Source organism: Salvelinus alpinus, chromosome 9 (assembly GCF_045679555.1).
Source record: "Salvelinus alpinus chromosome 9, SLU_Salpinus.1, whole genome shotgun sequence".
Classification (NCBI taxonomy): Eukaryota; Metazoa; Chordata; class Actinopteri; order Salmoniformes; family Salmonidae; genus Salvelinus; species Salvelinus alpinus.
The window spans coordinates 79,602,241-79,615,832 of NC_092094.1; the positions used below are offsets into that span (position 1 = coordinate 79,602,241).

At 38.4% G+C, this 13,592-nt stretch overlaps 1 protein-coding gene across 2 annotated transcripts; it reads left to right on the forward strand.

The window, feature by feature from the left end:
- The first annotated feature begins 3,600 nt into the window (after positions 1 to 3,600).
- On the forward strand, positions 3,601 to 8,863 carry LOC139530696 (homeobox protein Nkx-2.4-like). 2 transcript variants are annotated; one of them, XM_071327321.1, is made up of 3 exons: positions 3,601 to 3,681; positions 5,913 to 6,491; positions 6,862 to 8,863. In XM_071327321.1, exons 2-3 carry the CDS (start codon positions 6,122 to 6,124, stop codon positions 7,533 to 7,535), a joined length of 1,044 nt encoding a protein of 347 aa, XP_071183422.1. In that variant the 5' UTR covers positions 3,601 to 3,681; positions 5,913 to 6,121; the 3' UTR covers positions 7,536 to 8,863. The 2 variants fall into 2 exon arrangements, with proteins under 2 accessions (XP_071183422.1, XP_071183423.1); XM_071327322.1 differs by having other exon boundaries at positions 6,889 to 8,863.
- The last annotated feature ends 4,729 nt before the right edge of the window (positions 8,864 to 13,592 follow it).

Below are 13,592 nucleotides of genomic sequence, written 5' to 3' on the forward strand. Positions count from 1 at the left end.
CAGTCATGCAGAAAGTCGACTTGATCCTTCAAAAAAGTTAGACAAAAATTAAGAACATTGCTTTAAAACTCATCTGTAATAGGTATGCAAATATCCTAAGATCTTCCCATATTTAAAATAAAGTACCATAATACTATTTGCAATTATCTTCATGCGTAATACTTTGTTTAATGCCTCCTATGTTTTTTGCAACCTATTAGCGTCATTTCGTCCATCAAGCGACATTAATTGTGGTTGAATGAAAACTCGTAAAGAAGAAAAAGGTCTTCAAGAGGCCTGTCAGATACTTGCTCCACTTGGGAGGACCTTTAACCTACTTAGCGGTAGGCCTGCACTGTTTCAAGTACTGCAACTGAAAGATACGCACCTGCTTTTACACACAAAATGGTGGCCAGTGTAAAAGGAGAGAGTTTGGCTGGATTGAAATCCCGACTCCATGTGTGGGGTCTTTTGAGATATCCTTCTAGTTCTCATCTTGTAACAATCAGAACAATTGGGAATTTGGTTGCAGTGCCTTGCAGTGATATATGGTAATCATAGTTAAAACATTTTTTTTATCAATCTGCAAGAGGAGGTTGGAAAATGTGTGTAAACCCAATGTCATACATAGCATATCTTGTTCGAATTATATTCATGATATTGTGGTTGTAATCTAGAAGTAGTCTATGGACCTAGTCCTTGTCGTAGCTATTATATAATGGGAGAACTGTTTTTAATGCAGCATTTCCGAATAACCTTTCAAGATTTTCACATTCAAATACCCACATGCATATTCAGCTAATTTGTTCAGTAAATCAATTGTATTAAAAGAAGTTGGTGAAATAGGAATCAGTTCGAGGACAAAGGGGAGATGTAATGTAATGTAATGGTAAGAACCATTTCCCATAGTAGGCCAATGCAGTTGCCCAAACGATTATTCTGACTATACTACAAAACATAGGCATCATTATTAGGCCTTTACAAATGTCTTCTTGGATTCCTTTAGTTTTTTGGGGGGGAGCACTTTGTTTGGAAATATCTTAATAGTTATGGTTTTTGAGGGCATTCCCGTAAGGAAAAGCTTTTCAGGAATATGCGCTTGGATCCCACAAAGAGGACTTATGCTCGACATATTAATATGCTTCCTAATCAGATTTTATAAAGTTACATCACTTGCATTTCTGTCTCCTTCGCAGGTAATATTCGTATGCATACCAATGTGCTTGTGAGATACCAATCTGTCAATTCGGTTTTACAACTGTCCGCGTGCGTTTATCTATTTAGATCCTTCTTCAAGTGTGACGTTATGAGGCAAGCAGGCAACTCCAGTCATCACAATTACTTATTTGGCCATTGAGATAGGCCTAAAATAATACTGTAAATTTGTTTACTAAACAAATTGACTAAACAAAGAAGATCGCAAGTATGGTGGACTTCTTCAGGTGATTTGACCTAACCAACAGATATGTGGTATAAATTCCATTTAGAATATTTGGCACCTTTGATATGTTTGTACAATGTGTACAATGTGCGCCATTACGCTCTAGTTGGAATGCAGTTTTGAAAGGCTATTTTTAAAAACATAGAAAATACAGTTAAATGTTTATAATGAAGCAGAAAACATTAGCAAAAACATGAGCATAATAGCCGTGGGTAACCGTGCGTCCTAGACGCATGTACATGTAAACTGATCCTCGGATAGTTTCCATTTTAGATATTTTCAGACCCTGAGTTCATGAGATTTTAAACATCATACATGGTGAAAGTGTAACGACATTTGACATCAGTCTACCAACATAGCACATTCACCAGTAGTGCCGTGTCTCGTCTATTGATTCCCAGCAGCGGTCACTTCGTTCCGCTGGTGTATCTTTGAGGTTGCGGGTCAGGACCCTGGCTCTTTAACCGGGCACTCTAGCCCTTCACGGATCTCTCCAAATCTCTCTCAGGTTATTGAACCAGCACGCAGTGATGGAGAAAGCACTTCAGTGACCACGCGCTCTGGTCCATCTGCTGTGCTGCTGTACCACAGACTGCGCCAGTGGGGGAGGGGCTGTTTTGAAATATAAAAGCATCACCCATTTATGATTAAATCGTCGATTAATGCTTTAGTGTTTATGTTTGACAAGATAACAATTCATTAATTAAACAAAATATCAATAAAATGGACATCAGTGCACCCAGCAGTGTGGAGAGAAATAGCCTGCAGCTAAATGTTAGCCTAGCCATCAGGCCCAACCGCATGTTTCTGAAGTCTGAGTGGAGGGGGCCATCCAGGTTATTATGATGACCATTCAATTCCAGACATTTAACACAGAAGCAAGATATGTGTTCTTGAAATAACCGTTATGCGTTGTTTGATTAAATCCTTGTTTGTCATTAGACCCTTGTAATACCATAATTATAGCCTTGGACCATAGTGGAAGTCTACACATCCACAATGATATCACATTACAGGCCCTAGTGGACATGCATCTGCATAAGGAGGAGGTGATCTATTGATCCAGCTGTAGTTGGTTAATCCGGACACAATCTAATTACAAATAATACGAGATTGTTCGGTCATAAGACTACAGGCCGCCAACAACATTATTCCATATTCTATTTTGATGAGCCTATGGTTTAAAGAAACAATCAAATCCAGAATGTTCTAAATCATAATTGCCTGATATTGAATTAAACAATGACAATACAAAATTAAAGTTTTATTTAATGCATATTTTTTCAATATGAGCAAAGATTATTAGTTGTGCTTTCTCTGAAGAAGTAGGTTTAACAAGGTAGAGGTTTAGCAGAAAACAAAACAAAGCAATGTCATGGAATGAGCGCGCTGGGAATACGCAAAGAAAAACGCTTATAATCTTCGAGGCACAATACACAACTTCAAAATACTTTGACAACAATAAAATTGAGTTTGGTGCATAAGTAACTGATATATATAAGATTTGATATTTTAATAGTTTTTATTTCCTCCATTTAAATGGGTGATTCACAGTCTATGGACAATAGCCTACATCTCAAAATCAGAGGGCAAGCCTTTACTCGTAGGCTATCTGAAACATCAATAGGTTACATTTTTACTTCTTTGAAGTTAGCAATCTTGGAGTTATTTATCATGGATTTAATATTTCAGTTTTAAATATGCCATATTTCAACGCTAAATAGCAAATATGCTACAGACAATCACAGCAGACAAGCACAATAGGGCACATTTGCATAACTAGATTTGCACATAACCAGTACAAAAATACTGTCTGTATTTTTAAAAATAAAAGTCTGTATCTACTTAATTGAATATATTGTACCAATAAACCCATTCAAATATAAATCTTACAAACCTTATGGAGGCCTAGCATTTCCTTCACCGGATGATATGTCCAAATATCTTGTTCACTAGCTCTTCAAGTTGAAATGTACAAGATAACTGTATAGCCTATGGATCAAAACTATTACTGTAAACTGTGGAGCCAACCGGCGGCAGATTTCAGTGCTTTTCCAATGTGGAGGGTCTCTGGACTCCGGTCGTGCTCTCTGGCTCAATAATCCAGAAGGTTGAGAGGTTTGTCTCATTTACATAACGTTAGAAGTGCTGTGACTGTGGCCTACCTTTCCCATATTCCCAAAAAGCCACCACGAGCCCCAGCGTAGCCAAACGCATGGAGGTGGCTCACAAAGCGTCTGTTTTTATGATGGCCTTTGCAGGTAAGACCACATACTGTGCCTTGCATACTTATGTGGATCATGTTTGTTAGAATATTTACAAAATAAGGTGAATTTAATGTTATCTGAGGTTTAACAGAAATAGAATGTAAACATGTGTAGCAGTGTGCTTTGAAGTTGAATTGCGAGAAACTTTTAAAACAATGGAAATGACCATATGCTGTTGGTATGATATTTACTCTGACGTGAGGGTAACTTCATGCATAATGCTACTGACTTTTGAGTGCCGTGAATTAGTTTGTCTCCTGTACTATGCCTCCTAATTTAACAAAGAAAATCCACCCACTCCGTTGCAATAAATGCGATGAGAAGGGTTCGTGAGAAATTGAAGGATGCATGAGCACGTAAATATTTAGTGAATAAAAATGTATATAACAGTGATTTATTACAATTCATAATGAACATCTTAAAGAGAGATTGGTATTGCGTCGCCAGTAATTGATGGCTGACCATGTCGCATCTTAATTTGCGCGATTAGGGTACTTACTGACGTAATACTAATACTAAATCAAATTATGGTGTAAGTTTATACTTTTATTTTCCCTCTCCAACAAAGAGAAATATGCCACCATCCACACGATGATAACATTGGTGCTTTGACTTACATGGAGATCATTGGTTTTAGTCACTTTTGGTCACCCTAAATGACACTTTGATCAGAATGTGAGAAAGTGAGACCCACCTGAGAGTTAACCCATAATAATACATGAAGAATTACAAGAATTTATCACCAATAAAGAAAGCCCCATTAGTAAATAATGTAGACATCAATAGTGACTATGGTTAAGTATTTCAGCTTTGCTTGGAAACAGATAGGCCTAGCTTTATGAGCTCAATAACTATACAGGTAGATATAGCTCCAGTTGTAACAAAATATATGCCAATATGTCAAAATCCCCACAACAATCGTCACCGCCATCTTTAGCTTCTTCATCATAGCAATAATTTCCCATTGTCTCTTGAATCACTGATTTCAAAGTTTTAGTTATGATCAAACGTTTTCTAAAAACTCCAACAGTTGATGAAGTGTAAAATAAATATAGGAAGCATGATTAACTATGTCCTGTGTAGTAATAATAATAGGCTGAAAATAATAATAATAATGATAATAATACAAATCTAAGGTGCTGCTTGCCTTCAGCAATACTAATAGCCTAGTAATACTACAGTTACATTTCATGAGTAATTGTTTTGTCGGTTCAAAAGCCCTTTTCTTCTTCGTCTTATCTAATGTTCCTGCCTCTGGCGCCTATGAGTTTACACAAATATTAAGACGCCAGGTTAAGCAGTGGGCTTATGCTCCCATCGACAAAACATATCCAAGTGTCCACAATGCCCTAGCAGGTTGATTCAAGTTTAGTTAGGTGATTGAGTGCCAGGAATAAGGATGTTGTTGCATTTCATCAGTTATCATCATGTGAATTCCCATGAATTCCAATGAAACATTATTCAATTATTATAATCTTTCATAAGAAAAGCAGAAGCAGAAACACTTGTGATTTCAGAATGTAAGTCCAGTAATATATTTTTTATCAATACTTTGTTTGATATCTGTCAACTTGAAATGCACAAAAACTTGTTTTGACTCTCCCGAGACATATTTTGTTCATTCGGGTAAAGTAAAACAACTTTATCAAACCTATTGTCTGAAAACAGATGGAAACAATATGTAGCCTATTCACGGCTAGATCTTCAATTATTTCTAATATTATATGTACATAATGTCAATATGCTGTTTGTAAATAACTGACAGCAGTATACTCACAAGTTAGGATCCCTATCCTAATTTTTCCCCCTCAGGATTGTGTTACTTTGAGATAATTTGAAAGTGCCCCTCTCTGGTGGAACAAAATGGTGCTTAAGACGCATAACTTAGCTGGTCATACAATTGAGGAGAACCATTGTACCTCTTTGGCGATGCTCGGTGGCGCTTATGTCTGGCCAAAGTGCTCTTGAAGTTTCCAGAAAGTATGGAGTTCCCTATTGAAGCAGAAAATTACACGTCCCCTTTTATCATGCGCTCAGCTGTTGTGCAGAACTTTATTATGGTAAGACATGTGGACAAATAACAATGTCTCATCAAATACATATGTAGATATATTAGAACAATAAATAAACAGTTTACTTAGCATAATGTTCACCTTAATACGAAACTAACCACATTTCCTCAATTATCTTTCTAAAATGTCAATGACTATTGTTTGCTCGTTTAGGACGTTGCTCCGCCCCCTGTGTTTGTCGTAAACCTGGCTCCTGGCTACAATAAACCCGAGCTAAGAGCGCCCTGGGCTCGCCTCCTTCTCCAAGGCGATCAATCGGATCTCAGGCGTTCTACAAGCACTCTCTTACGTAGCCATCCAGAAGGAGAGAGCTTCAACAACACGGTTGATTTGCTCAACAAAATCTACCTGCTTTCTGAACCATGTCGTTGAGCCCAAAGCATACAACGCCTTTCTCAGTGACTGATATTTTGAGTCCTATCGAGGAGACCTACAAGAAGTTTAGTGGCATGGACGGCGCAGGGAACCTAACCTCTCCACTGGGAGCTTACCGACAGCCTCAGGTTTCCCAGACTGGCATGCAACAGCACTCCATGGGACACAACGCTACCGTGGCGACCACCTACCACATGCCACACACTGTCTCCCAGTTCTCGCACAGTGCCATGGGGGGATACTGCAATGGGAGCATTGGCAACATGGGAGACCTTCCGTCGTACCAGGAAACCATGAGAAATAGCGCAGCAGCAACAGGGTGGTATGGTGCGAACACGGATCCAAGATATTCAACGAGTAAGTCGTTTTTATTTTATTTTGATTCGTTGTTATTGTTTTGTGAATTGTTTTATGTCACTGTCAGCACTTCTCAAACAAACTTTTAAGGAAATGCGGACAGGTTTGAATCAAGAACACTCACCGTCATTGAGTAGTCTGACATTACATACTTTTTTAATATGGAAAAAAGTATGTTTTCATTTTATTGAACAAAAAGTGTATTATTATTATTATTGCATTTAAATTAACTTGATTGCTAAAGCTGCATTGTAACCAACATTTGGACAATTACTCACGGGATACAGACCATTGCCAAACTACTTCAGGCAAAACGATACATTTACATTGCTGAATATTGAATATGCGTATATGTATGTATATTTTTAAGTTTCTAGATTCATGGGACCTTCCACAGGTATGAACATGACTGGAATGGGGACCCTGACAGGTATGGGGGACGCCTCCAGGTCCATGCCACCCCTGCACGCAGCGCCCAGGAGGAAACGACGGGTACTATTCTCCCAGGCTCAGGTGTACGAGCTGGAGAGGAGATTCAAACAACAGAAATACCTCTCGGCGCCAGAGCGGGAACACCTGGCCAGTATGATCCACCTGACGCCGACCCAGGTCAAGATCTGGTTCCAGAACCACAGGTACAAGATGAAGCGGCAGGCCAAGGACAAAGCCGCGCAGCAGCTGCAGCAGGAAAGCAACCTGTGTCAGCAACAACAGTCTCCGAGGCGCGTGGCCGTGCCTGTTCTGGTGAAGGACGGTAAACCGTGTCAGAACGGCTCCAACACGCCAACGCCGAACCAGCAGCAGGTACAGCAGCAGCAACAGCAACATAACGGCTCTGGGGTGCTCCCGGCTTCCAGTAATGCCATCAATCAACATCAAAACCAGCAGGTCCACTCCTTAGTTCAGGCCCAAGACCTGGAGGAGATATCACCTAGCCCCCCTTCACTCCACAGCCAGATCAACATGGCGCAGATAGACACTTCTGCTATAGACTACACCAATAACATGGTCAGCTCCAACCTCCTCTACGGCAGAACGTGGTAGGACCTGCTGTCCTTTTACATTTTTATATTTTAACCTGTGGATGAGCTTAAGAGAAAACGAGACATGTATCATGTTGATATACACATCTGTGCGAAAATGGAGCCCTTGGATGGCTGAGATGACAACACGCTCAGTCGCATCAGCTGGTCAGGGCACATTTTCCTGACATTTCTAAGAGGGAGACTATTTTTGAACATTACACGAAATGGCTGCCCTTGAAACAGATTGTGTCGTTTCGGGACCTTTTATAATCAATGTGATGGACTTCCTCATGATGTTAACGTAGATGGGGACTGGAGGGAAAAGGGAGAGCTATAGGTGGGATCAGGTATGAACTCTCAAGGTACTAAACCACCCCTCATTTGCGGTGATAACCTTGGTATAATATGCTATTGATATTGTAAACTAATGTATTCATTTAGACTTAAAGAAAGTAGAAACTGTAGGCCTATATGAAGTTTCATTCCAAAACGCTATACATACATTTTCAGAAATGTTGGTCAATTTTATTGTTTAAATAATTAAATAATAAAAGAGATTGTTGTGGTTTTTTCACTATCTAATCATTCAAAGGGCTGTTCAATGAGAGACATGTATTTGTTTAAAACCTAGACTTTGATGGTTTCATTTCAGAAAGACAAATAATGATGTTTTTTTTTGCCAAATGCTATATATCCTCCTCACTCTCAGATAAATAAGTAGTACTGCTAGGTTTTACACAGTCAAATGTGACAAATAACACATTTTTTAAATATATAAATGTATAAATTATACATTGGTAACATCCATAGCCTATTTAATTAAAACACATACAATTATTAAATACAGGAATATGAGATCTGTAAAACATTTTACATTTGAGTCATTTCGCAGATGCTCCAGAGTGACTTACAGTAAGTGCATTCATCTTAAGATAGCTAGGTGAGACAACAACATATCAGTCAAATATAGGCTATATGATACTAACATTCCATTCCAGCTAAACAACGGATATATAGCGTTTTGCAATGATAATAATAATTCATACACATCTGAAATCAATGAATAGAAAAATCGGAGAAGAGTTTTACACACACATAAATGTGCCCATAAGCAATCTGATAAGAAAACAAAAACAAATGTGAAGAATTTGTGGATTTAGCGTTTTGGAAATAAACTATTCATATTTGGCTAACACACGAGAACGCTTTTACCTGTATAATACTTGTTTTGAAGTCGACTTTTTTGTTTTCTTTATTATTTTGTAAGTTAAAACGAACAAATGCGTGATGGCTGCTGTATGTGTTTCAAACCAATTGAACATTAACAATAAATCACTTGAAGTGCGAGCTATTTCTAGCGAATTAATTTTTATAAGGATCTGGTTGGAGTGCGTTTTCATTATTGTGTGATTGAGACCAAATTGAGTTGGAAAGCAAGGTCGATGGGGTAGCCAACATTGTTCACAGGAGATTTTGCAGAGGCATCGCAAATGTAGGCTGACCAATACACAAAAATATTATAACCTATTGAAAATATTATCCATAAACAATAGTTTTAGGTAAACATAAAGCTACAGCAAGTTTGGCACAGCCTTATTATCATTATTATTATCATTCTTTTAAAAATGTATTACTGTTGTTGGTGTTGTGGCACGTTATTGAAAGAAATGTAGATCAATTTGTGATAACCTTTCTACTTAATAATGCACATTTTGAAGAACGTGTTTCTCATCAAGCTAGCAGGCCTATTGCAGCAGCAGCATTTAGAGCTTATGCGCTGACATTCAATACATTTACGTAGCCATTTACGTAGTCATTTACGTAGCCCAATATCGCCTAATAACGGATTCATGACAGTAAAGTAGGTGTAATGCAACACCAAAAACACTAATGACATGATATGTCTCTAATCAAAGTAATCTATTTTATCCATGTGCGTCGCTACACTATTAAAACAGTATACCAAACTTACTGTGCACACCACATGTTGATGCTGCAATGCACTTTTCTTTGTTATGATAAGGCCTGCTATACATTCACAGTCGGTTTTAATGGTCTTCTATTCTAAAGGTTAAAAAAAATGTATCACACTGAGTTATCCAGCACTTCACTGCAATTTATTTTTTATTCAGTTTTACTCTTTAGTCTCCCTCCATAGGATATATCCTAACTGTGCACTTTCTATTGCAGTAATGATACTTCAATATACTATTCTGTACTCAGTTGACCCCGCGCTACATCCAAAATACTGCTGTTATTCTCCAACATCACTGATTATACAAACCTATCCTAATATTGTAACTATACAAAATAGCTCTGTTTCTAGCTACTTCTATAAAGTATGAGTTACCACTCTCGAATTTCACGTTTAATTCAAAATATATACAGTAAACCATCAATATTACCACAATACGAACCGTTCCTACATTTCTACAGTAGTTTTTTCCCCCCACTTTTCAACTGTATCTAAAACAATCTGAATATAATCAAAGAAATATATATGATACAAGTTATTGTGATATTATAATAATGTTGAGGGGCCCTTCTAAAACTAGCTGAGAAATCCAAACCCTCTTTGATAAGTCAATCTATCATAAGGATGGCATGAAGTTACTACCTCTTAAATATTTGTATTACCCTCTCCAAAACATTTAAATCACAAGTTGTTATCCATCTCTCTCTGTAGTCTGTCTGGTCTACATCATGATTTGTACTGGACACCTGATAATAGGCCACTGCCTTCCACATCCATTGCCCATTTAAACACGTTTCAAAATTGCATCTCAATAACAGTCATGATGATACCCTTGGAGGATGATGATGATGATGGCCTATTGCTGTCTCTGCATCCTCTCCCTGAAAAGCGCCAATATTATTACAGCTGCTCCCCATACAGCTGTATGGACACCCACTCCCTCAGATTACACACTCCTGTGTGGGGAATTACATAGGAAGAACTGAGACAATGTTCACTAAAGCTGTACAATTTGAATTCCATTCTTCAAACATGTTTTATAATATGTCATTTGGGGATGTTTGACACGAGGGTCAAAATTAAGACATATATTATCATGGTGCAACAGTTGTTTTCCTGAACTTTATATTTTCTGTATTGTGGGTTTGGTTGACTTATTCTCAGCCAAACTTTTCATGGGGGAACTAATGAACTGAAGCCATTGTTGTCCTTATGTTTCAGTTGTGGTCATTAGTAGTCTATGGTCGTCATTTCTGACATTGCTACGGTTGTGTCTCACAAGTTATGGGGATGTGCATTGAACTGTCTTCTCTTTAGTTGAGAGTTGTATGCAATAATTGCTTGGATTGTGGACACTGACTCCGCGCCTCTGTCTGTATCTGTTGGTAAACCTTTTGGGTGACTTCAGTCTCTCCATCTATTCTAGGCCTGGTTGATCAGCCATCTATCCAGTTGGCAGGCTATTTATGTACACAATTGTCAAAGGTTACATTAGGAACAGAAAAATAATAGCATTTAGTAGAATACATCACATACATACATACAAGGGTAAACACATCAAAATACATTCTGAGATATGGCAGTTGTGCTATGGAACTGAAAGGATTCTTTCATTTATTCAGTGCCAAACATATAACCATAAAAGATGGAGAGTTTATTTTCAGTTCATGCACAGAATATTTCTGGTTCCATTCTTTCCAGTGAATTGCAGGTTACAAATGAATTCTTACCACAGAGTAATTTGAATCCAGCAAGGGGCCTTGTCTGTGTTTTCTACCCCATTATTCTACTTAATATGTCAGAAGGTCTGATCGTGGAGAAACCTTTTCAAGTTCTATTGATGTGTTCTTCAATTGACCATGGTGACCTAGCAACCTAGTGGGCACTAATTGGCAGGGGATTATCGTAATTGGCCAGTACAGTTTACTTAGAAACAAAAATACAACCTTCATAATACATTTGTTTTGACAAAATGGTGGTCTGAGAAGTGCACCTTGTACAGGCTACATATTTCACTATACATACAAATACACAAATCCTTTTTCATCTGCAGCAGTTCCCAGGTTCTAGGTTTTTCCATGTCATAGAATATCTTGTATAGGCCCTTCAATAAAAATACAGGACAAATGTTAACCCTTCCCCTTTTGATAATGAGTCAGTACACATGATAAAGAACAAACTAATTAGACTACCATACAAGTTATTAACCTGTTACCTCACTCATAGTTAACACTATCTTTAGAAGATCTTAGGTTCGTAAACTGTCTACAGGAATTCATACTTTGACAGCAATGGGTAACAAAACTATCCAATTGGACTGGGGAAAAAGCAAGGGTTGATAAAGATATGCTCATTCTCAATTGGCAAGTACCCAGGGATTCTAAAAGGTGATACAAGCACCCCCCCTCCCCCCGCCATCCGCAATCCACCCTCCCACTCCAGGTCTCCTTTTTTTGCCAAAGATAGTCCCCAAATCTTGCCCCATGTGAAATGAGTAGGGGATGAACACCGCTTTTCAGTGCAGCGCCGAAAGGATGCTTTGAATTGGCAAGTTCTGAGAGAGATTTTAATTAGTGTAATGCCCTCCCATTCTGGCAAGGAGATACAATCTTTCTCTTTTCTATGTCAAACCTATCCATGCCTCACTCAGAGTTGTTTGGTGTCCACAGAATGAGTCAATGCAATTCTATATTTATGCAGCTTGAGGAAAACCATCAGCTTTCAGGATCAAAGGAGAGTGTGCCCCAGGAAGCAGATACTTTTCTAATTCAAGTAATTTTCAACTGGAAAAATATTTAGACAGAACAAAAACTATTTCAAGGAGGTCATAGGACTCAGAAAGCAATTCTCACTTTAATAGATTTCCATGAAATTAAATAAATGAAACCACATTTTAACATTGACTTTAGTTTGAAGATAACATGGACTGACTCTCTCTCACACACACAAAGACACACACAAACACAATAATATACTATTCCAGGGCTTAAACTGTCTAATTCCGTTGCTTGCTATGAATAACATTTTAGCAATATGTGGCGCTGCGAAGCCCAAGCAACCTTTTGAAGACTACTCTACTTCACTGTTAGAGGGAGAGATAGGAGAGAAAGAGCCCGGGGGAAGCACAGCATCCCTTATTAGAGAACCATGTCACATTCTCTCCAGTGCCTGCTTGCCTCGCCTTGCTGCCAGTAATCCTCCCTTCAAATTCTCTACGCATTTTATTCAGTTCGCTCATAAGTAGTTAAAGAAACTGTTTTCAGTCGCCACTAATAACTACTGACCTGGAGTGACACAGGCCCACAATGGGTTTGTCAGGCCTGAAACGCTGAACCAAAGAAGCTGATTAGTACCTCAAGTGGTTTGAAGCAAGAATCAATGGCAGGTCTGTCCCGACGCAGAGCTTCCAGCATGGCGCTGATAATGGTGGAACACCATTAGTTATGCCTCATTAAGTCCCCTTAATGGAAATGTGTTCAGCCTGTTTAAAATCTTTTACACATTTCAACACCCACTGTGGTGCTGTATGGTTGGCTATGCCCAAAAACATCAGTACACTATAGGTAAGGCCAAGAAATGTAACTCATATATGTAGAAATCATTGGCGGTGAAAGACTTCAGTCCCCATTGTGACCCATACACTTGATATAACATATTATAAGGTATGGTATCGAGTTACACAAGTAACAACATTGGTATTGCAACACAGTTCAACTTCTGAGATCCAATCTCAAGCTAATTGAGAATGAAACCATAAAACAATGAGCCATGTCAACGTGTAATTATGATTTAGGCACCAGGCACACATGTTCAAGATATGAGAATTGTGTAGGAGCCGTGTGGCTTTATGGCAGGCATGAGAGGGAATACATCTGTTGGATAGAAACCCAGAGAGCTACACATTGCCAAGGCTGAACTAAAACTCACAGACTACAGAACACACGCCAACCACTTGAAATCAGAATAGGGACCAGGGTAGATGGAAAAGTGTCCACTGACTGACTATAAAATGGCTTTACATGTATTCATCAACTCAATAAGTTCTTTCCGCACATCATCATCTTCACTACTTTGTATATCTGAATTCTTGAAAGGCGAATG

Bases quoted from the DNA above. Each gene is read 5' to 3' on its own strand.
- LOC139530696 (XM_071327321.1), top strand. From the start codon at position 6,122: ATGTCGTTGAGCCCAAAGCATACAACGCCTTTCTCAGTGACTGATATT. The intron at 6,492-6,861 runs GTAAGTCGTTTT...TATATTTTTAAG, and splicing joins GGATCCAAGATATTCAACGA to TTTCTAGATTCATGGGACCT.